Source organism: Mobula hypostoma, chromosome X1 (assembly GCF_963921235.1).
Source record: "Mobula hypostoma chromosome X1, sMobHyp1.1, whole genome shotgun sequence".
Classification (NCBI taxonomy): domain Eukaryota; kingdom Metazoa; phylum Chordata; class Chondrichthyes; order Myliobatiformes; family Myliobatidae; genus Mobula; species Mobula hypostoma.
In genome coordinates, this window is record NC_086128.1 from 69,992,449 (window position 1) to 70,019,546 (window position 27,098).

Sequence of the window (27,098 nt, forward strand, 5' to 3'; positions counted from 1 at the left end):
CTTCCACCCAGTAGGAGCTACAGGAGCCTCCACTCCCACACCGGCAGGCACAGGAAGAGTTTCTTCCCTGAGGCTGTGACCCTGCTGAACCTCACATCACAGCACTAAGCAGTATTGCATCCATATTGTACTGTCTCAGTACTTTTAAAAGTGTGTGCTGTAGCACTTACTTTTTATTCGCAGTTATTTTGTAAATAACACTATTCTTTGCATTTTTGGTCAGATGCTAACTGCATTTCATTGGCTTTTTATCTGTACTAGGCACAATGACAATAAAGTTGAATCTAATCTAATCTAACCAATGCAGGCGCATGGAGTATCCTGTGATGTAGTGTATTTCTTCACAATTCACACAGATTTGTTATACTCTCCCATAAGTTCCTTTTCTGCTTTAAGTGGCCGTGGTCCAGTAATTCCCAAGAGACATTGCCTATTCACCATGGAAGCTTTGAGAAAATAACTGTTTTTTTGTATTCCTCTGTCCACCTAGCGATGTCCTTCTATGACACAAATTGGAATAGAGTAACTGGTTCATGTTTTTTAAAGTGTTAGGCATGTCAATGAATGTGGCCTACCAACTGGAATAGAAGGACTGATGTCCATGTGACAACATGGCTTGTTTATGTATATAGTAAATCTGAAAGAGTATTACAGGAAACAACAGTAGTATCTTTCCAGTTTCTTGCGGTGTCTGCTATAGAATCCAGTATAGGATGGTGGAGATTGCACTTACAGCATGGCATTTGTACTCTTTACCTTAGAACATTTTCATCCAATCATCCATCCACTTCAATGGATAGGTTAAACTCCAAGGGTTGGAGTTCAGCTAATGTACATTATTTTGAATCAATTAATTTAAAATTTACCAACTTTTTAAAAGTTACTTTGGACTTTGTGTTGTTTTAATCTATTTGATATTTTTCATACCATATGATTGATTTTTGTATTTTCCTAATCATTTAAATATAAAAGAGAAGCATACCAGCTTCTTGTTTTGCAACAATTTTAGTCTTGAAGGAATGGTCATTATGGAGACTTAACACATTTCTGGGGTTAAGCTTGTCATTTATTGTGAGAAGGCATTGGATTTTGTTTGGGTTCAGTGGGTAACATTTCGTCTATCACCAAGCCAGAAACTGTGGGTTCACACCCTGGGATAAGAACTCGAATACTAAACCTTCTGTGCAGTTCTGAGGGAGTGCTGTTCTGTTGGAAGTGTTCCTTGTCAGACAAGTTATTAAATTTGGCTACAAACGTCCTCTTGGAACAACTTTTGAAGAAGAGCTCGAAGCTTTCTCCTAACTTTGAACAAAGTTTTCTCCTCAACACAACACCACGTAAATCCAACATCTGATCATTATCTCCGGTGCACATGATAAAACTTGTTAAATACAAAATGCGGGTCAACAGACTATTACATTTTTTGGGATATCTTTCTATAATTGCAAAATATAAGGATCTTCTTACCGAATCTAAATAAATGATCAGTGATCCTCTGGTGGATAATGCTTTGTCAATTTCATATCTTGATATATAATCCTCGATTCCATTTTTAAGCTAGAAACAGAGTAGAATAATTTTAATGATGCATGCTTTGTAAAGACAATCAGTAAAGAAATGCAAATTAAGCAAGTCAAACATCTTGAACCCATTTGGTGGCAGGCTTATACAAGCAGATTTCAGGGTAAAGCTGAACAAGTGGTCTGAAGGAGGGGAACACCATGCCATGGTCCGATCCGTAAAGTCCGCATTCCAGTTCACGGTCTGGCTCTAGGTTTTCCTGTCTACCCTGTTTCTGTTCCTGTTGAGCACTAATTGAGGCAGCTAATTCTCGTTGGGGCTGGCTGTATAAATACTTCCAGAGACCAGGACGTGGCTGCTGGATTGTTCTTGTCCTTACTCCTTGGATCCCTTCCCCTGCCTTCTGTTTCCTCGCCTGAAGCCCTGCCTTGTCTTGTCGGTAATTCTTGCCTCGCCTGAAGTTCTTCCCTCACCTTGCTTTGCCTGAAGCCTTGCCTTGTCTTGCTGGTAACTCTCGCTTTGTCTCACCTGCAGTCTTGTCCTGGAGCCACCTTGTACCTAGCTCCCTTCCTGTCCCTTGCCTCCGCTGGGTAAGTCAGGCCATCTTGCCGTTACCCTGAGGTTGGTTCTGTCCCTTCCTGTCCCTTGCCTCCGTTGGGTGGAGTACCGCGCCCTGCCCGGGTGATCCGCACCCTGTCCAGGTGATCAGCGCCCTGCCCAGGTGAACCGCGCCCTGTCCAGGAGTACCGCGCCCTGCCCAGGAGGAGCTTCAAGACCCCAAGCCTCAAGCCTCGCCCCAAGCCAGGCTTCAAGACCCCAAGCCTCACCTCAAGTCTCTAATCTCAAGCCTCTGGTCTCAAGCTTCGCCTCAAGTATCTGGTCTCCAGCCTCACCTCAAGTCCCTAGATTCCAGCCTCGTCTTGTCTGCAGCCAAGTCACGTCCTTGCCTAGTTCTGGGGTCTGAGCCAGAGGCAAGACCCAGGTTCTGGGTCCTTGTTCAGTCTCTGGCTCAGAGTCCAAACCTGGGCTCCTAGCTCTCTTGTCCAGTCCTGTTCCAGGTTCCCAGTTTTTGTGTCCATGCCCTAACCCTCATCCTGTATCCTAGTCCTGTCCCTAGTACTTCAGTGTCTGTGTCTTGCATTTGGGTCCGTTCCCAGCCACCAACTTATGACAGAACGATCCAGCCAACCATGCACCCAGCGACACAGACACTGGGAGACACTGTCGTGTTCCTCTTGCCACCTGGGATTCCCTTCTGTTAAATACCCTCCCACCGGCCCTGGTCGTCCATAGTCTGGATAGCCTGTTTGGTTGCCAGGAGGCTTCCATAGGTGGGGGGGGGGGGTCTGTCATAGTCCGGTCCATGAAGTCCGCATTCCATTCATGGTCCGGTCCATCGACCCATTGCTCCAGGTTTTCCTGTCTACCCTGTTTCTGTTCCTGTTGAGCACTAATTGAGGCAGCTGATTCCCATTGGGGCTGGCTGCATAAATACCTCCAGAGAGCAGGGCATGGCTGCTGGATTGTTCTTGTCCTTACTCCTTGTACCCCTTCCCCTGCCTTCTGTCTTCTGTTTCCTCACCTGAAGCCCTGCCTTGTCTTGTCAGTAACTCTCACCTCACCTGAAGTTCTTCTCTCGCCTTGCATTGCTTGAAGCCTTGCTTTGTCTTGCTGGTAACTCTCGCTTGCAGTCTTGTCCTGGAACCACCCTGTACCCAGCTCCCTTCCTGTCCCTTGCCTCCACCGAGTAAGTCAGGCCATCTTGCCATTACCCTGCGGTTGGTTCTGTCCCTTCCTGTCCCTTGCCTCCGTCGGGTAAGCCAGGCCGTCTTGCCGTTACCTATGGTTGGTTCTGTCCTTCCAGTCCCTTGCCTCCATCAGGTAAGCCAGGCCATATTGCCCGTTACCTATAGTTTGTTCTGTCCCTTCCTGTCCCTTGCCTCCGTCGGGTGGAGTACCACGCCCTGCCCAGGTGATCCGCGCCCTGCCCAGGAGGAGCTTCAAGACCCCAAGCCCCGAGCCTTGCCCCAAGCCAAGCTTCAAGACCCAAAGTCTCAAGCCTCTAGTCACAAGCCTCGCCTCAAGTTTCTGGTCTCCAGCCTCGCCTCAAGTCTCTGGTCTCCAGCCTTGTCCTGCCTGCCAGCCAAGTCACGTCCTTGCCTAGTTCTGGGGTCCAAGCCAGAGGCAAGACCCAGGTTCTGGGTCCTTGTCCAGTCTCTGGCTCAGAGTCCAAACCCGGGCTCCTAGCTCTCTTGTCCAGTCCTGTTCCATGTTCCTGGTTTTCGTGTCCATGTCTTAACCCTCATCCTATATCCTAGTCCTGTCCCTAGTACTTCAGTGTCTGTGTCTTGCACTTGGGTCCGTTCCCAGCCACCACCTTATGACACACCAGCAGGTTGGATTGGTGAGAGAGTGGCGGTGGCACTGAAGGGTAAGAAGGCACAGAATTATAGTGTGGTGAAAGTCAGGGGAAGTAAGATGGTAGCCTGCTAGTGAAGAGCAGTGGGTAAATATATTCTTCTTCATTATGCTTCACAGGTTCTGAATACCTCTTCTACATTAACACATCACTGGTAGATTCTCTCTTGACCTTACTGATTTGAATAGTGATGGTAAAGTTCAAATGAGCTATGAGGGCTACTCCGGTATTTTTATGGACATTTGATTCTCTTTGCTACCCCATGCAGAATGTCTCAAAACCATCAGAATATATGCTCCACCTATCTCTTCTGTAACCTTAGTTCGAAATATGTACATGAATATTTCTGCTAAATAAATTCAAGTTATTCTTAATGAATAAAACATGACATACTTGACCAAGATCATTGGTATCTGGAGAGAATCCAGTCAACATGGAGATATCTAAAATGACCATTGAGGATTCGTTTCTGCCATGATAGCTGTAAAGGGCAAAGTAAAATAGATTAGAGCATGGCAGATCTTTGGAGTATAACTGAAACAAAAGAGGAGAGCAAAGTGAGGTTACTTCTGATGAGGACTATGAGTATTCTCCCTATGATGAATAGTTCTTAATCAGTGACACCTCTCAACCATCTCTGCATGAAACCCCATTAGAGGATCACCACTCTACAAGGTGTAAACAATAGTATGCTGATGGCTTGAAATAATGAGCTTCATTCAGCACTGTCTATTCTGTGGGGTTATTCACTTTTGAAAGTGAGGACTGGAATATTTTGTGTGATACAAATTTCTTTGCACAACACGTGTCAAGTCTCATTCCTGAAGAAGACCACTGAAGCAGAATCTTTCCCAGTGGGCTCAGCAGGTTTTGTAGCCACACTTCTACCACCATTCTTCTCCATCAGCTCCACGTTCCATCCCACTGTCCTATCACGCACAGTTTTCCAGGAGCAATGTACCTCCTTGTCCATGATGAGCATTTCTGTGTGCTCAATCATGTGCCTTTTGTGGCCGAGGATCCCTGACTGCTGCACAGGGAAGTGATTGGTAGTCTCATTGCTGTGAGGAGTGCTCCTCCATAGAACCATAGAAACTACAGCACAGAAACAGGCCTTTGGCCCTTCTTGGCTGTGCCGAACCATTTTTCTGCCTAGTCCCACTGACCTGCACCTGGACCATATCCCTCCATACACCTCTCATCCATGTAACTGTCCAGGTTTTTCTTAAATGTTAAAAGTGAGTCCGCATCTACCACTTCATCTGGCAGCTCATTCCACACTCAGGACACACAGGTTCTGTTTTAGGATTTTGTGTCTGGATGTAAGCCATACCAGTGGTCTTTTCTAATAGGAAGCTCAATTTGGCATTCTTTTTTTAAAAATAGGGAAGTTTAGCACAGACAGAAAGAAAGATGCACTGTCTCTTGGCTTTGGAACTTTCTTCTAAAATGGCAATAAATGTTTGGGCAATAATCCTTTATTTGTGAACTCTGTCACAGGCATTTTTGAGGGATAAATAAAACAGGATATGGATCATTGATCAGACATGATCTTACTGGATGTTGAAACAGGATCAAAAGCCTCATAGTTATCTAAAGTTCCTCTTTTCTTATGTTTTCTCTCATTAATTCCTGAAACCAACTTCTTGCCTGATAACAAAATACAAATGCAACTCCAAACTCATTGAGGTTTGAGCCACTTACCGTGCACAGATTTTTATCAGGAGAGTATTCTGAGCACCTTCAGGTCGCTTGGCTACAAATATGTAAAGGAAGATGAGTTATTTTAATTACAAATAATTTGATTTCCAATTGTTGTTCTAACATGAATAAAGGAGAAGTGCATTCTTCAATGTAACTTATATAATTAAAAACTACTTTCTGGTACACTTGCCGCTGTAATCTAGTAAATGGGAGCAAGATTTTAGCCCTGCATCCATATGCAGGTTTTCAGGAATAACTGTTGACCAGTTCGCCAAGGGATAACATCAACCTAAGGTGTTATTCCTTGGCGAACTGAAGTTTGGCTGAGTATCTGATTTGGAATAAATCATGTTTGACTGTGCAGCATTCACTCCATACTGCCCTATCGGACAGCTGTTCAAATAGCTGAGGGTAGCCTAAATCCATGATTTTTCTGGAAGCAACAGTTTCATCGACAAAGCTGAAACTGACTTTATGTGCAGCTTATATTTCGAACTGTCAACCTGCTGATTTGCTGCTATTCCTCTGACTACTTATCTGACGCTTAGTATCACAGAAGACAATTCATTTGCATTGAAGGGAGTCCTCTAATCAATTCAACATTTTCAATCAAATTTGATTTATGCAGAATTATCTGCTCTGTGGAATTAATCCAATAGCAAGAAGATAATCAACATTGCCCAGAATCCGACCATTTCTCCTTAGACAGTACAATTCCTTCCCTAGAACCCTCTGTCCTGTCAAATCTACTCCAGATTCAAACACTTTATGGAATATGCATAGTCTCAAGGAGCTCACTGATCAGATGGAGGCTTGACAGCCATTTGCGACCATATTGTCCAAACACAAGAGGCTAATCGCATTTCTCAGTTGTTGATTCGAGTGCGTTTGCTCATTATTTAAAGGTACAGTTTCTCCATCTGCCACCTTTTGAGACAGCCAGTTCCAAACTCCATTACTGGCAAGTGAAATGTTTTGTATTCTCAACTCTCTCGTCATTTTTGCTTCCAAGTTCTATTTTTTCCATCAGAAACCCTGTTTGATATCAATTCTTTGCAATTTTAAATACCTTGGAAAAACATTGCAATATTTGAGGAATTATGCAAGTGGATAACTCCTGACTGCTTGGAGGCCTAATAGCATAAATCATTTGGGATATATCTGACTGTTGGATGATTGTAAAGCTATATCAGACTTGCTGCTAATATTTGTAGTTATGTAACTGATATGGTTGATCTTACTCTCGAGTTTTCAGGAACACCACTAGGATTGTGAAACTGGCCAAGCAGAGATTGCACTTTCTGAGGAAACTTAAACAAGCATCACTCCCCACTAACATCTTAACTACATTCTACAGAGGCGTGGTTAAGAGTGTGCTGACCTTTAGCATCACAACCTGGTACTCCAGCTGCAGTGCTGTTGACAAAAAAGCCTTGCAGAGGGTGGTTAGGGGAGCAGAGAAGATTATTGGGGTCTCCCTACCTTCTGTCCAAGACCTCTTTCAGAGTCGATGCCTCCAAAAGACACGGTACATCATTAAAGACCCCTCACACCCTCTCCATGAACTGTTTGTTCTTCTGCCATCAGGCAAACGTTACAGGAGCTTCAAAACTAAAACCACAAGGCTACTAAACAGCTTCCTTGCACAGGCAGTCAGACTGCTAAATAGCTGCTCCATCTGACTCTGCTTTGGACACTTTTAACTTGCACTGGACACTTATAGCTTGATGTTAACTGACATGTGGCTGTTGTGTTTTACTATTTATTGTTATGTTTATAATTTAGTGTTGCGTTTGTTATGTTATGATTGCACTGCTCTTGGGAAACGCTGTCTCATTCTGCCCTGCAGAGCTGATGTACAGTTAGAATGACAATAAAGTGTTTTGTATCTTTGAATCTTGAATTTGGAGTAATAGTCCTAGAAAAGTACTGCATAGTGTGACGAGAATACACATAAAATTAAGATGTTTGCTGGCCTGGGTTAGCATCAGTGACATCAGCAAGTGGTCTGCCACCTGCCCTCAGGGGAAGGAGAGATAAGGAACAATGGAGCAGCGTCTGGAGATGTGTAATGAAGGAACGGGGGAGAGAGAGCTGTCTGGAGCGGCTCCCCTCTTTGAACCTTGAACTGTTTGAAGTGATGGACAGGCGATGCCCCAGCAGGGGGATAAAAAGGGACAGGTTCGCTAAGGCAGGACACACACGCCACCCGAGGTAATGAGACCCTGGAAGCGGTGCGCCTCTCACGAGTGGGTGAGAAGTATCAGACAACGACCAGGGTGGAAAGGTACGATCAGGGGGAACCCGGTGTGTGTCCGCCCTTGCCTGGGTGCCGGGTTCACTGCAGAGGATCAACCGCATCTGGAGGAGGGGTCACAGTCGGTGACCTCAGGTGACATCACCAAGGACCCGCCCAAAAGTTGCTTGTGAGCCATCTCGCCGGTCTGTGAGTGAAGCCGTTCTGAATGATCAGTTGTTCCTGTTCTATCTCTCTCTTCCCCCCACGTTGTCCATCGCCATGGCAACGATTACTGCGGACTGAACTACTAACTGAACTGAACTTTGAGTCACTTTTAAATTTGGTCATTTACCCCTAGACAACGATAGAGCTTGATTGATGCTGTTATCTTAATTCTGTGCACATGTGTGTTTATCATCGCTGAACTGTTGCATTTATTATCCTTTCGATTACTGTGTTGCTTGTTTCTTTAATAAAACTTTCTTAGTTCTAGTACTCCAGACTCCAACTGAGTGATCCATTTCTGCTGGTTTGGCAACCCAGTTACGGGGTACGTAACATAAGATACAGGCCTTTCAGCCCATCTAGTCTGTGCTGACTCTTTTAAACTGCCTACTCCCATTACCTGCACTGGAACCATAGCCCTCCATACTCCTTCTATCCATGTACCTACCCAACTTCATTTAAACATTGAAATCGAGTTCGCTGCACCACTTGTGCTGGCAGTTCGTTCCACACTCTCACGACCCAGGGTGAAGAAATTTCTCCTCGTTCTCCTTAAACTTTTCACCTTTCACCCTTAACCCATGGCCTCTGGTTTTAGTCCCACCTAACCTCAGAGGAAAAAGCATGCTTGCATTTACCCTATCTATACCCCTCATAATTTTGTATACCTCTATCAAATTTCCTCATAATCTTTCCTTGTAACGCAGGTCTTCCAGACCTGGCAACGTCCTTGTAAATTTTCTCTATTTTCTTTCAACTTTATTTACATCTTTCCTGTAGGTAGGTGACTAAAACTGCACAGGATACTCCAGATTAGGCCTCACCAACATCTTATACATCTTCAACATAACATTCCATCTCCTGTACTCAATAGTTTGATTTATGAAGGCCAATGTGCCAAAAACTTTCTTTACAACCTTATCTACCTATGACACCACTTTCAATGAATAATAGCCCTGTATTCCCTGATCCCATATTCTACCATACTCCTCAGTGTCCTACCATCCACTATGCAAGACCTACTATGTTTGATCCTACCAAAGTGCAAAACCTCACACTTCAAATTTGCTGGTGAACGCAGCAAGCCAGGCAGCATCTCTGGGAAGAGGTACAGTCAACATTTCGGGCTGAGACCCTTCGTCAGGACTAACTGAAGGAAGAGCTAGTAACAGATTTGAAAGTGGGAGGGGGAGGGGGAGATCCAAAATGATAGGAGAAGACAGGAGGGGGAGGGATGGAGCCAAGAGCTGGACAGTTGATTGGCAAAAGGGATACGAGAGGATCATGAGACAGGAGGCCCAGGGAGAAGGAAAAGGGGGAGGGGGAAAACCCCAGAGGATGGGCAAGGGGTATAGTGAGAGGGACAGAGGGAGAAAAAGGAGAGAGAGAGAAAGAATGTGTGTATATAAATAAATAATGGATGGGGTACAAGGGGGAGGTGGGGCATTAGTGGAAATTAGAGAATTCAATGTTCATGCCATCAGGTTGGAGGCTACCCAGATGGAATATAAGGTGTTGTTCCTCCAATCTGAGTGTGGCTTCATCTTTACAGTAGAGGAGGCCGTGGGTAGACATATCAGATTAGGAATGGGATGTGGAATTAAAATGTGTGGCCACTGGGAGATCCTGCTTTCTCTGGCGGACAGAGTGTAGGTGCTCAGCAAAACTATCTCCCAGTCAGCATCGGGTCTCGCCAATATATAGAAGGCCACATCGGGAGCACCAGACGCCGTATATCACCCCAGCCGACTCACAGGTGAAGTGTCGCCTCAGCTGGAAGGACTGTCTGGGGCCCTGAATGGTAAAACCTCACAATTGTCTGTATTAAGTTCTATTGCTATTTTTCAGCTCATTTTTCCAACTGATGCAGATCCCCCTGCAAGCCATGATAGCCTTCCTCACTGTCTACTATACTCCCAATCTGTGTATTCAACAAATTTGCTAATCCTAGTCATTACATTGTCATCTATGTAACACACAGGGAAAGGTTACATTGCTAAAGTAATGGTCTTTCTGTAGAAGCAGTGTTTGGGTTATGGTAAGAGATAACAGGTGCTTTGGAATGTGAGCTGGGTCTTTTGTTTGGCGGGAGATGGAGAGAGAAAACGCTGGAGAGAACCAGTCATAGGATTCAACCCAGTGGGGGACTGTGATTTGTTGGAGCAAAGTGATGCAGTCGACTGAGGATCGGTGCCTATGAATGACTCTTGGAAGAGCTGAGCTCCAACTTGTGGACATTTGACTCTTTAATTATAATGGGCCCTTTTTGTTTTTTCTTTCTTTCTGGACTGGACTGTATTCAGGATTCATCTTTGAACCTGGATGAGTATGCTGTAGTTCATTAAAACCTGTCTGGATGAGTGTATGCCTATAAAGACTTACTGTATTCCCAAACCAAAAGCCATGGATGAACCAGGAGGTACATCGTCCGCTGAAGGGTAGGTCTGTGGCATTCAAGTCCGGCAACCCAAGCCTGTACCAGAAAACCAGGTATGATTTGTGGAGGGCTATTTCAAGGGTGAAGAGAAAATTTCGAACGAGCTTGGAGGTAACATTGGATACACGGCAACTCTGGCAGGGTCTGCAAGACATTACTTCCAACAAAGCGAAACCCAACAGCATGAAAGGCAGCGATGCTTCACTACCAGATGAACTCAACTCCTTCTACGCGCAGTTTGAAAGGGAGAACACAACTACTGCTGTGAAGATCCCTGCTGCACCTGATGACCCTGTGGTCTCTGTCTCATAGGCAGTCTTTAAAGAGATTGAACCCTCACAAGGCGGAAGGTCCTGATGGAGGTAAGGCTCTGAAAACCTGTGCCAACTAATTAGCCGGAGTATTCACGGACATTCTCAACATCTCCCTGCTACAGGCAGAAGTTCCCACTTGCTTCAAAAAGGCAACAATTATACCACTGCCTAAGAAGAATAATGTGGGCTGTCTTAATGACTATCACCAGGTAGCACTCACATCGACAGTGATGAAATGCTTTGAGAGGTTGGTCATGACTAGACTAAAGTCCTGCTTCAGCAAGGACCTGAACCCATTGCAATTTGCCTATCGCACGATAGGTCAATGGCAGGCACAATCTCAATGGCTCTCCACATGTCTTTACATCACCTGGACAACATAAACACCTACGTCAGGATGCTGTTCATCAACTATCGCTCAGTATTTATTACCATCTTTCCCACAATCCTGATTAAGAAGTTGCAGAACCTGGGCCTCTGTACATCCCTCTGCAAATGGATACTCGACTTCCTAACCAGAAGACCACAATCTGTGCAGATTGGTGATCACATATTCTCCTCGCTGACGATCAACACTGGCGCACTTCAGGGGGTTGTGTTTAGCCCACTGCATACACACGCGACCGTGTGGATAGGCACAGCTCAAATGCTATCTATAAATTTGCTGACAATACAACCATTGTTGGTAGAATCTCATGTGATGACGAGAGGGCGTACATGAGTGAGATATGCTAACGAGTGGAATGGTGCTGCAGCAATAACCTGGCACTCAACGTCAGTTAGACGAAAGAGCTGATTGTGGACTTCAGGAAGCGTAAGACAAAGGATTACATACCAATCCTCATAGAGGGATCAGAAGTGGAGAGAGGGAACATTTTCAAGTTCCTGGATGTCAAGTTTTCTGAGGATCTAATCTGGTCCCAACATATCAATGTAGTTATGATGAAGGTAAGACAGCGGCTATACTTTATTAGGAGTTTGAAGAGATTTGTCATGTTAACAGATACACTCAAAAACTTCTATACTTGTACTGTGGAGAGCATTCTGACAGGCTGCATTACTGTCTGGTATGGAGTGGCTACTGCACAGGACCGAAAGAAACTACAGAGGGTTGTAAATCTAATCAGCTCCATCTTTGGTACTAGCCTACAAATAGCGGTGTCTCAGAAAGGCAACATCCATTATTAAGGACGTCCAGCACCCAAGGCACGCCGTTTCCTCACTGTTACCATCAGGTAGGAGGTACAGAAGCCTGAAGGCGCACAGTCAGCAATTCAGGAACAGTTCCTTCCCTTATGCCATCCAATTCCTAAATGGACATTGAATCTTTGGACACTACCTCAGTCTTTCTGCTTTTGCACTTTTAAAAGATCTATTCAATATACATATACTGTAATTGATTTACTTGCTTATTTATTATTATTGTTATTTTTACTTTATTTATTTTTTCTCTGCTAGGTTGTGTATTGCATTGAACTGCTGCTGTTAAGTTAACAAATTTCATGTCACATGCCAGTGATAATAAACCTGATTCTGATTCTGTTCTTTACTAAAGAAGATTCTTTACTAAAGGAGATGAGTTATTAAGTTCAAACTTTCTGCATAGTCACTCAAAGAGTTGAACTGCACGTGCATGGAACGAGAGCTGTATAACCTATCTCCTTCTAACTTCGGCCACAAACATATCAATCACCCCTGCTGTGGATCACTTCTGGAAGTCCAAGACACCGACTTCTACAACGAAGGGATCTGTATGCTGCACGACCGCTGGACTAAGTGTCTAAATGTAGGAGGGGACTATGTTGAAAAATAAATGTGCTAGGTTTTCTAAAATTGACTCCTTCTACCTTAGGCCACTGACTTATCAATCACCCCTCGTATATCTGGTCCCTTAACTACTTTCCAATAACTTTCCCACTACTGATGTCAGATTCACCAGCGTACAAATTCCTGCTTTATGTTTAGAGCCTTTCTTAAACACTGGCAATCCCGCAATCCTCTGGTACCTCTCCTGCTGCAAAGGATGATTTAAATCTATCTTCTAGGACCCCAGCAATTTCTGCACTTGCAACATGCACAGAATGCTGGAGGAATTCGGCAGGCCAGGCAACATCTGTGGAAAAGGGTTTCAACCCGAAACATTGACTGCACACTTTTCCATCGATGCTGCCTCCAGCATTTTGCATGTGTTGCTTGGAATTTCTAGCATCCACAGATTTTCTCTTGTTTGTAATTTCCGCACTTGCCTCCCTTAGGGTCTGAGGGAACATCTTGCCAGGCCCTGGGGATTTATCCATGCTGATTTGCCTGAAGACAGCAAATACCTCCTCTTCTGTAATCTGTATAGGGTCCATGAAGTTGATGCCGCACAGCCTCACCTCCATAGACTCTGCATCTGTCTCCTGAGTAAATACAGATGCAAATAGTTTGTTTAACAATTCCCCCATCTCTTTTGGCTCCACACATGGATTGCCATTCTGGTCTGCCAGAGGACCAACTTTGTCCCTTGCAATCCTTGTTTCATTCAATCTCACAAATCAACAAGTATAACACTTATCCATGAAAGACTGACACTGAAAGGTAACTAACTTGAAGAGGAACTGAAACCTTTCCTTTCCTGGTGCTCTTTTAGCCCCATTGTTTTCTTGGTTTGCTCAAACCCCTGAATGACAGCAGATATGCATAGGAATAGACAGACTATAGTCATAGACAAGGAGAGAGAAAATTCATTGAAATAAAGAAATGGCTAGAGAGTAATACAACAATATTGGGATATTATTTAACATTCCTTAACAAAAGCCTGAGAACTGCAGTGAAGATTCTTGCTATATTTCAGAGTTTGATCTGGCTTGGCGAATACTGAGAAGCTCATTTAGAAACAGTCCGAGTGCATTGCTTACCAGCCTGAATATTTTGAACATCTATGGTTAAGTTGAAATCCTTGCATTCCTGTCTCTCCTTAGGCAACATTGCATAATAAGCGGTCAAAACCTGCAGAAAAGAAACAGATTATCATTCAAAAGCTAAACTACAAATAAAATAGAGAAATGTAGTATATTAATATTTTAAAAGGGCATTTATTGATTTATATCAAATAACTACTGTCTTGAATACAACTCCTGATCTTTCTTCAATAACCATTTCTAAAAGGGCAGTGAATCTGTTCTTTAATGTTTAACTGGCATTTCTGCACCTTTTTGCTGGTTGGATTGAATTTGTTAATAATTCTTGATTAGATTTTCTTTTAGTCCTATTTTTTGTAGTAAGTGATATAGTATGCAAATTTTGACCTTGATATTAATAAGTGATAACTGATACTAATTAGTGATAAGTGGTGTCAGTCAGTGATATTAATAAGTATGACAATTCTAGTGCGAACATTGATATAAAGATAGGGGAGAATGTGTGTTAGGTGTCAATGCAAATGACACAAGTCACTGTGCTTGATGTACACATGACAAATAAACTTGCATCTTGAATGATTCAGAAAGATGACACTGGATCCAAGAGAATGCATACAGGAAAATATAATGATCTAATTACAGCGTCAATTAATTTTTGTTTTAAATCAATCTAACTAATAATGTTTGTTCATTGCTCTCCCTCCCCTCTTTTCTCTCTGCCCCTTCGTTTTCCTTTCTTCTTCCTCTCTGTTCCTCCTGGCGTCTCTTTCACTTCATTTTGTCGTCCATGATGTATCTGTCTCTTCTTCCTCACACCCATAGTTCACCCCAGACCCAGTCACCCTTTCACCTTCTCCCTCCTATGCCATATACCATTTATGTAGTTAGTCTACCTTACTGAATCAAAGAACTTGGCTGTTCATGATTAAATACAGAGGCAGAGAGGGGGAGACGTGGTGGGGAAGAAGTATTCCAACACTATTAGCAGGTGTATACAGTTCAGCAAATGGGGACTGAAGTAAAAGGCCACCAGTAAAGGTACTGTGAAATGTAGGTCAGCAATATGCATAATTAATACGTTGAATTGCATTGTTCAATTTCTACTGCATGTCACTTGTTTTAACAGCAACTACTTGACAAACATAATTGTAATAAATGCCCTAATTAGAAATTTCAGAAGCATTCTACCGCATTTATTACAGATTTCCAGGTATGATGTTGTGGCCATCACTGAATCGTAGCTAAAGGTTGGTTGCAGTAGTGAGTTGAATGTCCAAAATTACACATTATATCGGAGGGATAGGAAGGTAGGCAGAGGGGGTGGTGTGGCTCCACTGGTAAAGAATGGCATCAAATCAGTAGAAAGATGTGACATTGGATCAGAAGATGTTGAATCCTTGTGGGTTGAGTTAAGAAACTGCAAGGGTAAAAGGACCCTGATGGCAGTTATTTACAGGCCTCACAACAGTGGCTAGGAGGTGGAAAACAAGTTACAACAGGAAATAGAAAACGCAGGTCAAAAGGGCAATGTAATGGTAGTCATGCAAGATTTGGTAAAGGATCTCAAGAGAGTGAGTTTGTTGAATGCCTATGAGATGGCTTTTTAGAGCAGTTTGTTGTTGAACCTGCTAGGGGATCAGTTATACTGGATTGGGTGTTATGTAATGAACCAGAGGCGATTCAGGAACTTAAGGTAAAAGAACTCTTCAGAACCAGTGATCACAATATGATTGTGTTTAACCTGAAATTTGATAAGGAGAAAGTAAAGTCTGATGTAGCAGTATTTCTGTGGAGTAAGGGAAATCACAGTTGCATGAGAAAGGAGTTGGCCAAAGTAAATTGGAAGGAGCTGCTGGCAGCGATATCAGCAGAACAGCTGGGTGTGTGTTTCTGGGAAAAATGCAGAAGGTGCAGGACATATATATTCCAAAATGAAGAAATGCTCAAATGGTAAAATAGTACAACCGTGGCTGACAAGGGAGGTCAAAGCTATTGTAAAAGCTAAAGAAAGGGCATACAACAAAGCGAAAATTAGTGGGAAGATGGAGAATTGGTAAGTTCTTGAAAACCTACAGAGAGCAACTAAAAATATTATTAGAAGGGAAAGCAAGCTAGCAAATAATATCTAAGTCATTAGTAAAAGTTTTTTTTAAGTATGTTAAAAATAAAAGAGAGACGAGAGTGGATATAGGACTGCTAGAAAATGAAGCAGGAGAAATAATAATGGGGGACAAGGAGATGGCTGATGAACTAAATGAGTATTTTGCGTCAGTCATCACTGTGGAAGGCATTAGCAAGAGAGAAGGACTGTTACAAGAGAGGAGGTGTTCAAAAAGCTGAATGACCTGAAGGTACATAAGCCACCCAGGTAGGAGGAACTGCACCCTAGGGTTCTGAAAGAAGTAGCGTTAGAGACTCCACTCTTTAAGAAAGGGGAAAGGCAGCAGAAATAAATTATAGACCAGTTAGCATGACCTCAATGGTTGGGAAGATGAGGGAAGATGTTAGAGTCAATTATTAATGATGAGGTGATGGAGTATTTGGTGACACAGGACAAGAAAGTACAAAGTCAGCATAGCTTCCTTCAGGGAAAATCCTGACTGACGAACCTTTTGGAAATCTCTGAGGAGATTACACGTAGGATAGATAAAGGGGATGCAGTGGATGCTGTATATTTGGACTTTCAGAAGGCTGCTTACACTTAAGAACCCATGGTATTACAGGAAAGTTACTAACATGGTAAGAGCATTGGCTGATTGGTAGGAAGCAGCAAGTGGTAATAAAATGATCCTTTTCTGGTTGGCTGTCAATGACTAGTGGTGTTCTGCAGTGGTCGGTGTTGGGACCACTTCTTTTTATGCTGTATATAAATGATTTAGATGATGGAATAGATGGTTTTGTTGCCAAGTTTGAAGATAATACGAAGACTGGTGGAGGGGCAGGTAGGGTTGTGGAAACAGATAGGATGCAGAAAGACTTAGACAGATTAGGAGAGTGGGCAAGAAAGTGGCAAATGAAATACAATGTTGGAAAATGCATGATTATGCACTTTGATAGTAGAAATAAATGTGTGGACAATTTTCTGAACGGAGACAAAATCAAGGAATCTGAGATGCAGAGGGACTTGGGAGTCCTTGTGCAGAACACTCTGAAGGTTAATTTGCATGTTGAGATAGTGGTGAGGAAGGCAAGTGCCATGTTGGCATTCATTTCAAGAGGTCTAGAATACAAAAGCAAGGATGTGATGCTGAGGCTTTATAAGGCACTGGCGAGGCCTCACCTTGAGTATTGTGAATCATTTTGGGCCCCTCATCTTAGAAAAGATGTACTGGCATTGAGGAGGGTTCATAGGAGGTTCACAAGGATGATTCCAGGAGTGAAAGGGTTATCATATGAGGAACGTTTGATTGCTCCAGGTAATCACTGGAGTTAAGTAGGCTGAGGGGGCTTCTCATTGAAGCCTTTTGAAAGTTGAAAGGCCTAGACAGAGTAGATGTGGAAAGGATGTTTCCCATGGTGGGAGAGTCTTGGACAAGAGGGCACAGCCTCAGTATAGAGGAGCACTCTTTCAAAACCGAGATGCGGAAAAATTTCTTTAGCCAAAGGGTGGTGAATTTGTGGAATTTGTTGCCACATGCAGCTGTGGAGGCCAGGTTGTTGGGTGTATTTAAGACAGAGATTGATAGGCTTTTGATTGGATATGGCATCAAAGGTTACGGGGAGAAGTCCGGGAACTGGGATTGAGGAGGAGATTATAAAAAAGGATAAGCCATGATTGAATGGTGAAACAAACTCAATGGGCCAGATGGCCTAATTCTGCTCCTATGTTTTATGGTCTTAAGGTCTTAATTGTGCTTGTCTGTATTTTGTGGCAGTTCCCTTCTGCTTTGACTGAAAGTTTATAATCCATTAACAGTTCCCGAGGTGAAACCAGATCTTATGACAGACTTGGTTCATTGGATTCTCCTCCTGAAATAATGGCACCACATTTCCTACCTGCCTGTGCTCAGTAAATAGACCCATTCCTAATGAATAGTTTATATGCTTCTTCTGTCTGTTTTCAAACTTACAGCGTCTCCTCTCATTAGTGAAGAAACAGCTTACAGAACTTTATCTCCATGCAAATTTTCCCATAAAATAACTACATACAAAAAAACTGCAATTGTATTTGATCATGGATATTTATTGCAGTGCAGTGGAAGAGAAGGGACTAGGTTTTGAATAGATTGAATATGGATAAAGAGAAAATCTTAGATTGAAGAAAAATAAGTGATTTGTGGTATCGAGAGTAAGAAGAAAGAGATAAAGGTGAAGGGGTTGGGAGTAATGAACTCACATAATTGGAATTTAAAATAAACTGAAAATAATGAATAATTTCATAGTAAAAATGTCTCTAAATGCAAATTTCAAAATATTTTCATTGTGGCTTGATTAAAAAGAAATGTTCGAATTTTGTTGCCCCTGCTGGCGCTCTGACCCTGTTTGCAGTGACTGGCTACAAATGCGTGAATTTCTGTTGCAATTCTTGTTATCACTTGTTTACCTTTACTGGAAAATTGTTCATTCCTTACATACTGATAAATTGCTTCACAGCCTTCCTTAACCTGGGGGTGCCGCTGCCTATAACATTTAAGCATGCCATCTTCTCCAAGTATGATTTGCTTTTGATTATTCCCCACTCATTTTAATGTACCTTTGGTAGTTTCCTCTAATGGATATTATACAGTGGGAAACCATTCAGATGTTTCTAATAAATAATGCAACGTCTAATGGTTTCCCACTCTATGAGACATGCATAACTCAGTGGATTCCTAACTTTTAATGGTCCATTCCAGAACTTATAAATTTATACACTTCACGAGGTTCAAACAACGTGTGCCATTTTCCCAGGGCTCTTAAACTGTTGGACCAATCTATGTAGATCACTGCCATTCAGAGAGCAGATACTCTTGTGATACTTGTCATGAATGTATGACAAATTTGAAGTAAATTTACTTTTCTCAACCAACCTAAATATGTTACACCTACTATATTATTATCCTTAGTAGAAACTAAGGCATGCTGTTTGATACTGTAATGCACGTTATTCCATGTGCCTCTCAGTGATGGCCTCTTCCACTCTATATTTGCCTATCGACAGTGATGTTTAACGATATTAATTTTAGTCTTGAGCAACACACACAAAATGCTGGAGAAGCTCAGCAGGCCAGGCAGCATCTATGAGAAAAGTATAGTCGATGAAAGCATGGGATCCAGGGAAGTTTGGCCAGGTGGTTTCAGAATTGGCTTGCCTGCAGAAGGCAGAGGGTGGTGGTGGAGGGAGTACATTCAGATTGGAGGGTTGTGACTAGTGGTGTCCCACAAGGATCTGTTCTGGGACCTCTACTTTTCGTGATTTTTATTAACGACCTGGATGTGGGGGTAGAAGGGTGGGTTGGCAAGTTTGCAGACAACACTAAGGTTGGTGGTGTTGTAGATAGTGTAGAGGATTGTCAAAGATTGCAGAGAGACATTGATAGGTTGCAGAAGTGGGCTGAGAAGTGGCAGATGGAGTTCAACCCGGAGAAGTGTGAGGTGGTACACTTTGGAAGGACAAACTCCAAGGCAGAGTACAAAGTAAATGGCAGGATACTTGGTAGTGTGGAGGAGCAGAGGGATCTGGGGGTACATGTCCACAGATCCCTGAAAGTTGCCTCACAGGTGGATAGGGTAGTTAAGAAAGCTTATGGGGTGTTAGCTTTCATAAGTCGAGGGATAGAGTTTAAGAGTTGCAATGTAATGATCCAGCTCTATAAAACACTAGTTAGGCCACACTTGGGGTACTGTGTCCATTTCTGGTCACCTCACTATAGGAAGGATGTGGAAGCATTGGAAAGGGTACAGAGGAGATTTATCAGGATGCTGCCTTGTTTAGAGAGTATGCATTATGATCAGAGATTAAGGGAGCTAGGGCTTTACTCTTTGGAGAGAAGGAGGATGAGAGGACACATGATAGAGGTGTACAAGATAATAAGAGGAATAGATAGAGTGGATAGCCAGTGCCTCTTCCCCAGGGCACCACTGCTCAGTAGAAGAGGACATGGCGTTAAGGTAAGGGGTGGGAAGTTCAAGGGGGATATTAGAGGAAGGGTTTTTACTCAGAGAGTGGTTGGTTCGTGGAATGCACTGCCTGAGCCAGTGGTGGAGGCAGATACACTAATGAAGTTTAAGAGACTACTAGACAGGTATATGGAGGAATTTAAAGTGGGGGCTTATATGGGAGGCAGGGTTTGAGGGTCAGCACAACATTGTGGGCCGAAGGGCCTGTACTGTGCTGTATTATTCTCTGTTCTATGTTCTATGTTTCGGGCTAAAACCCTTTGGCAGGACTGGAGGAAAAATGCTGAGGAGTAGACTTAAAAGGTTGGGACAGGGGAGAGAGAAACACAAGGTGATAGCGGGAGCGGTAGGGATGAAAGAGCTGGGAACTTGATTGGTGAAGGAGACTGAAGGCCATGGAAGAAAGAAAAAAGGGGAAGAAGCACCAGAGGGTGGTGGTGGGCAGGCAAGGAGATAAGGTGAGAGGGGGAAAAGGGGATAGGAAATGAGGAAGGGGGGTAGTTGGGGGGCATTACCAGACATTTGAGAAATCAGTGTTCATGCCATCAGGTTGGAGGCTGATGGCATGAGCATCGATTTTTCAAACTTCCAGTAATGCCCCACAACACCCCTCCTACAATTCCTATCCCTTTTCCCTCTCTCACCTTACCAGATGGACCATATTATATTATTTATATTCATAGCTAGCTTTCATTATATTTACACCCTGATATATATGCCTAAGACAGTAAACTTGAACTTGATATTCTTTGAGATGTTTACCCCCTGCATTCTAATTTAGGCTTTCAGATATACTCATTTTGACTTCCCTCACTTATTTAAAATCAGGACTTTTCCAAATTAACACTTTGCTCTTTCTCTTACATCCTTCCGATCTTGTACTTTAATCCTTTGCAGAATGGGGCAGAATGGGGAAGAATGTTAATTGAGTAACACACACAAAATGCTGGAGGAACTCAACAGGCCAGGCAGTATCTATGGAAAAAAAAACGTACAAATGACGTTTCAGGCCAAAACCCGTCAGCAGCATTGGATTCCATAGATGCTGCCTGGCCTGCTGAGTTCCTACACCATTTTGTATGTATTGCTTTGATTTCCATCATCTGCAGATTTTCTCTTGTTTGTGAAGAATATTATTTGTGCATCTTTTCATCTTACCATTGCCTGTCAAAAATAGGATGGTTCAAACAGTTCTGACCCCTAAATGTAAAGTATTGTATTGTACAACAATGAAAATAGTTTTAGTTTTGAAGCCAAAGATTTGTAAATACAGGAATATCATTGATAAATTCAGTAGAATAAACACTTGCAAACTACACTTACTTTTAGTGTTCCTTGTCCTTCCCCACTTACGTTTACAGCAAACCTTTCGAAAGAATTGAGCTGAAATGATAGACACTGGTTAGCCATTTGTCCCAAGCAATAAAAAATGTCATGAAACAAAAACCAGACCACAGGGTTTGAAGCACCAACAGCTTTAATTCGTGACATAGAATTACATCATGGTGACAAATTCTGACAAAGGAAAGAAAAGTATGGTGGTAACTATTGACAATCCTTCCTTGTATTCAGAACATGAATGAGAGTGTGAGAAGAAAGGACCCCTTGTGCATTGCTAATATATTTCTTATAATCTGATATGCTTTGCCTCATGTGTCCAGCAGGATCAAACAGTGAAGTTCTGTATTACATCCAGTGGATATTGCATGTTTCAATGGTTATATAAATACACGGAGGTGGCGGCATCTCCACTTTGAGGAGATCGAGGTGAGCAAGGCTCCCCCACCCCCACCAATTGTAACCACATGTTTCAGGAGCACCAGAGCAGCTGCATCACTGTCTGGTACAGATATTGCAAGGCATCTAACCCCAAGATCCTACAAAGGATTGTGAGGACAGCTGACAGGATCATTGGGGTCTGTCTTCCACCCCTCCAAGATATTTATCAGGAATGCTGTATATGCAGGAATCACAGCATTGTCGAGGATTACTCCCACCCATCCCACAGTCTTTGACCCTCTACCATCACATAGGAGGTACTATAGCACTCGTACGATAACTGTTGTGACAGGAATTTGCTTCTTCCCCCAGGCCATGCTATCGTACATGACGCGTCAGTACCATTATACTGACTAATTTTTAACTTGTGTCATAAGGGCATCTTATGCTAAACATCAGCCTTCTGAAATATTACTTCAGATGTTGTGTGTGAGTTATATGTACCGTACTGTGCACCTTGGTCTGGATGAATCTTGGTTTGTTGGATGGTATACATACAAATGGTTGAATGATAACAAACTTGAACTTGAGATACTTTGGATATTCACTACTGGATCTTTCCTTGGCAGGGAACTATTGTAAAAGGATTCAACAATTACACCTTGTCCACCAAAAATCAGAGTTGGATAATATTGATCCCATTACTACTTGTGCACTTGAGGAGTGCATTTTTCATTCACAGCCTTTAAGTAACTAAAGAGGGAATTGGGCAAAATTAGGGCATGTGGTATTGGGGGTAGAGTACTGACATGGATTAAAAATTGGCTGGCTGACAGAAAACAAAGAGTAGCGATTAATGGGTCCCTTTCAGAATGGCAGGCGGTGACCAGTGGGGTACGCAGGGTTCAGTGCTGGGACCGCAGCTGTTTACAATATATATTAATGATTTAGATGAGGGAATTAAAAGTAACATTAGCAAATTTGCCGATGATATAAAGCTGGGTGGCAGTGTGAAATGTAGGGAGGATGTTATGAGAATGCAGGGTGACTTGGACAGGCTGGGTGAGTGGGCAGATGCATGGCAGATGCAGTTTAATGTGGATAAATGTGAGGTTATCCACTTTGGTGGTAAGAATGGAAAGGCAGATTATTATCTAAATGGAGTCAAGTTAGGAAAAGGGGAAGTACAACGAGATCTAGGTGTTCTGGTGCATCAGTCACTGAAAGCAAGCATACAAGTACAGCAGGCAGCGAAGAAAGCTAATGGCATGCTGGCCTTCATAACAAGGGGAATTGAGTATAAGAGCAAAGAGGTCCTTCTGCAGCTGTACAGGGCCCTGGTGAGAACACACCTGGAGTACTGTGGGCACTTTTGGTCTCCAAATTTGAGGAAGGACATTCTTGCTATTGAGTGAGTGCAGCATAGGTTCACAAGGTTAATTCCCGGGATGGCAGGACTGTCATATGTTGAAAGATTGGAGCGACTGGACTTGTATACTCTGGAATTTAGAAGGCTGAGAGGGGATCTTATTGAAACATACAAGATTATTAAGGGATTGGACACGCTGGAGGCAGGAAGCATGTTCCCGCTGATGGGTGAGTCCAGAACCAGAGGCCACAGTTTAAGAATAAGGGGTAAGCCATTTAGAACAGAGTTGAGGAAAAACTTTTTCACCCAGAGAGTGGTGGATATATGGAATGCTCTGCCCCAGAAGGCTGTGGAGGCCAAGTCTCTGGATGCTTTCAAGAAAGAGATGGTTAGAGCTCTTAAAGATAGCGGAATCAAAGGTTATGGGGATAAGGCAGGAACTGGATACTGATTGTGGATGATCAGCCATGATCACAGTGAATGGCGGTGCTGGCTCGAAGGGCCGAATGGTCTACTCCTGCACCTATTGTCTATTGGAATGTAATGAGTGTTGTATGGAATGTATAACTTTCAACATCTCTGAGCAATGTTGGCATAAGGTTTAAGCCTGTCCCTTTCTTATAAATCTCAAAAGTAATTTTGGAAAGTAATGGCCAACCAGCAGTCAGGACAAACTAACCTTTCAACAACAAGCAATGAATGTGGAAGCTTGGCAGATCCTTCAGGCTGCTTTAACTGCATCTTTTCCTACCTTACCCCCTTACAAACCCAGGGATGGTCACAACCCTTTCACACCCTTTTGAGCGTTTGGTTCTCATCCATGTTGTTCTTGGTCTGCTTCCATGGAGATGCTGACAGACTTTGTCATAAGTGTCGCATAGTGTGGAAACTCATCAATACTGACCAACACTCTCATCTAACCCAATCCTGTTTTCATGTATTTGGCCCATATACCTCTAAACCTTTCCTATCTAAGTACCTGTCCAAGTACCTTTTAAATGTTGTGAATGTTCCAGCATTATACAATTCCTCTGATAGCTCATTCCATACGCTGAACACTTTCAGGGTGAAAAGGTTGCCCTTCAGGTTCTTATTAAATATCTTCATTCTCAGCTTAAGGCCATGTCCTCTAGTGCTTGATTTATTAACTTTGGAAGAAGATTATGTGCTTTCACCCTATCAAAGCTCCAATGAAAAAAACACAACCTGATCAATCTCTCTACAACTTAGTTTTCAAGTCCTAGCAGCATTCTTGAGAATCTCCTTTGCATTCTCTCCAACTTAGTTACATCTTTTGTAAGACAGGGTAAACAAAATTGAATGCAATATTGCAAATGTGGTCTCATTGTAGCATTAAATTGTATGGTAGCCTCGCAGTTAGAGCAATGCTATTAGAGTTTGGAATATTGGAATTAATTTCTGAAGTCATCTGTAAGGAGTTTGTACGTTCTTCCTGTGGAATACACGAGCTTGCTCTGGATCCTCCGCTTTCCTCCCACAGTCCAAAATACATACCAGCTTAGTAGGTTAATTGGTCATTATACATTGTCCCATGATTACACTTTACTTTATACTTTATACTTTATTGTCGCCAAACAATTAATACTAGAGCATACAATCATCACAGCGATATTTGATTCTGCGCTTTGCGCTCCCTGGAGTACAAGTCCATAGTAAATAATAAAAATTTAAATTATAAATCATAAATAGAAAATAGAAAAGGGAAAGTAAGGTAGTGCAAAAAAACCGAGAGGCAGGTCCAGACATTTGAAGAGTACGGCCCAGATCCGAATCAGGATTCGTTCAGCAGTCTTATCACAGTTGCAAAGAAGCTCTTCCCAAAATCTGGCCATACGAGTCTTCAAGCTCCTGAGCCTTCTCCCGGAGGGAAGAGGGACGAAAAGTGTGTTGGCTGGGTGGGTTGTGTCCTTGATTATCCTCGCAGCACTGCTCCGATAGCGTGCAGTGTAAAGTGAGTCCAAGGACAGAAGGTTGGTTTGTGTGATGTGCTGGGCTGTATTCATGACCTTCTGCAGCTTCTTCCAGTCTTGGACAGGACAACTTCCATACCAGGTTGTGATGCACCCTAGAAGAATGCTTTCTATGGTGCATCTATAAAAATTAGTGAGGGTTTTAGGGGACAGGCCAAATTTCTTTAGTTTTCTCAGGAAGTAAGGGCGCTGGTGAGCCTTCTTGGCAGTGAACTCTGCTTGGTTGGACCAAGTCAGGTCATTTGTGATATTGACCCCGAGGAACTTAAAGCTTTTGACCTGATCCATTTGCGCACCACTGATGTAAATGGGGTCGTGCGGTCCGCTACTCCTTCTGAAATCAACAACCAATTCCTTCGCCTTGCTGACGTTGAGGGATAGGTTATTGTCTTCGCACCATGCCACCAGGATCTTAATTTCCTCTCTGTACTCAAACTCATCATTACCCGAGATACAGCCTACAATTGTGGCATCATCAGCAAACTTATATATTGAGTTCGATGGAAACTTGACTACACAATCATGGGTGTACAGTGAGTACAGCAGAGGGCTGAGTACACAGCCTTGTGGGGCATCGGTGCTCAGAGTGATTGTAGAGGAGAGCTTGTCCCCTATTTTTACAGCCTGGGTCCTGTCTGTGAGGAAGTTGAAGATCCAGATGCAGATCTGAGTGCTAAGGCCCAGGTTCCGAAGCTTAGGAATCAGTTTATTTGGAATGATGGTATTAAAGGCAGTGCTGTATTCAATGAAAAGGAGCCTTACATATGCGTCTTTATTCTCCAGGTGTTCTAAGGAGGAATGTAGGGCCAGAGGGATGGCATCTGCCGTTGACCTGTCGCTCTGGTAGGTGAATTGCAAAGCGTCAAGGTTGACTGGTAGGCTGTGGTTGATGTGTGCCATAACCAATTGCTCGACGAACTTCATAACAATTGATGTCAGAGCCACAGATCGATAGTCATTCAGGCATGCCACCTTGCTCTTCTTCGGCACTGGGATTATCGTTGCTTTCTTAAAACACAAGGGGATCTTAGACTGAAGCAAGGAGCAGTTGAAGATGTCAGCAAACACTCCAGCTAGTTCACCTGCACAGGGCTGGGGAACCGGTCCCGGGACGCCATCTGGGCCCGTCGCCTTCCTTCTATTTATCTTCAGGAAGGCCCTTCTAACGTCCTCCTCAGTGATGATGAATCTCAATGCCACCAGGTCCAGTTCATCCGGAGGGAGCAGGACGCTCCTCTTCTGTTCGAATCTTGCGCAGAATACGTTAAGTTCGTCAGGAAGAGAAGCACCACAGTTATTGATATTCCCAGCCTTTTTGTTGCACCCAGTGATCTCATTTACACCCTGCCCTAGTCTACCCGCATCCTTCTGATTAGCCTGAGCTTCCAACTTGGCTCGATATTGCCTCTTAGCACCCTTAATGGCTTTCCGGACTTCACGCCTAGATTCTGTGTAGCGACTGGTATCCCCAGACCTAAAAGCCGCAGTTCCAGCATTCAAAAGGGACTTGACCTCATAATTCATCCAAGGTTTCCAGTTAGGGAATACCCGGATCGTCTTGCGAGACACACAGTCCTCTATGCACTTCCAGATAAAGTCTGTAACAGCTGAGGCATACTCATCGAGGTCAGCTGCCGAGTCCTTGAATACTAACCAGTCCACCGATTCAAAGCAGTCACGGAGGACCTCATCCATTTCCTCCATCCAACGCGACACTACTTTTGACACCGTGACCTCCCGCTTCAGTTTCTGTTTATAAGCCGGGAGGAGGAGTACGACCTGAGGGTCCGATTTTCCGAAGTGAGGTCGTGGGATGGAATGGTAGGCATCCTTGACTGCTGTGTAGCAGTGGTCAAGTATATTCGGGCCTCTAGTGGGGCAGGAGACATGTTGGTATAACTTTGGCAGCGCCTTTCTGAGGTTGGCCTGGTTAAAGTCTCCGGCTGCAATGAGCAAAGCCTCTGGATACCTGGTCTCAAGTTCACTGATGTTGGCATACAGTATGTTCAGAGCACACTCCACGTCCGCCTGGGGGGGAATGTAGATCACTGTCAGTATGACCGAGGTGAATTCCCGTGGCAGACAGTAGGGACGACACTTTACTGACAGGAGTTCCAGGTCTGGGCTGCAGGAGCTTGTCAGTGCCACTTTGTCCGAG

The 27,098-nt window shown here is 43.4% G+C and overlaps 1 protein-coding gene across 1 annotated transcript in view; it reads right to left on the reverse strand.

The window, feature by feature from the left end:
- LOC134340378 (complement C3-like) overlaps positions 1-27,098 on the reverse strand; it is a 265,235-nt gene that overhangs the window by 15,513 nt on the left and 222,624 nt on the right. The window contains exons 31-35 of the mRNA XM_063037558.1: positions 21,185-21,244; positions 13,760-13,850; positions 5,645-5,696; positions 4,334-4,421; positions 1,468-1,557 (exon numbers count right to left, since the gene is read on the reverse strand). Of these exons, the coding sequence (XP_062893628.1) occupies positions 1,468-1,557; positions 4,334-4,421; positions 5,645-5,696; positions 13,760-13,850; positions 21,185-21,244 (381 nt within the window). The remainder of the gene's footprint in view (positions 1-1,467; positions 1,558-4,333; positions 4,422-5,644; positions 5,697-13,759; positions 13,851-21,184; positions 21,245-27,098) is intronic.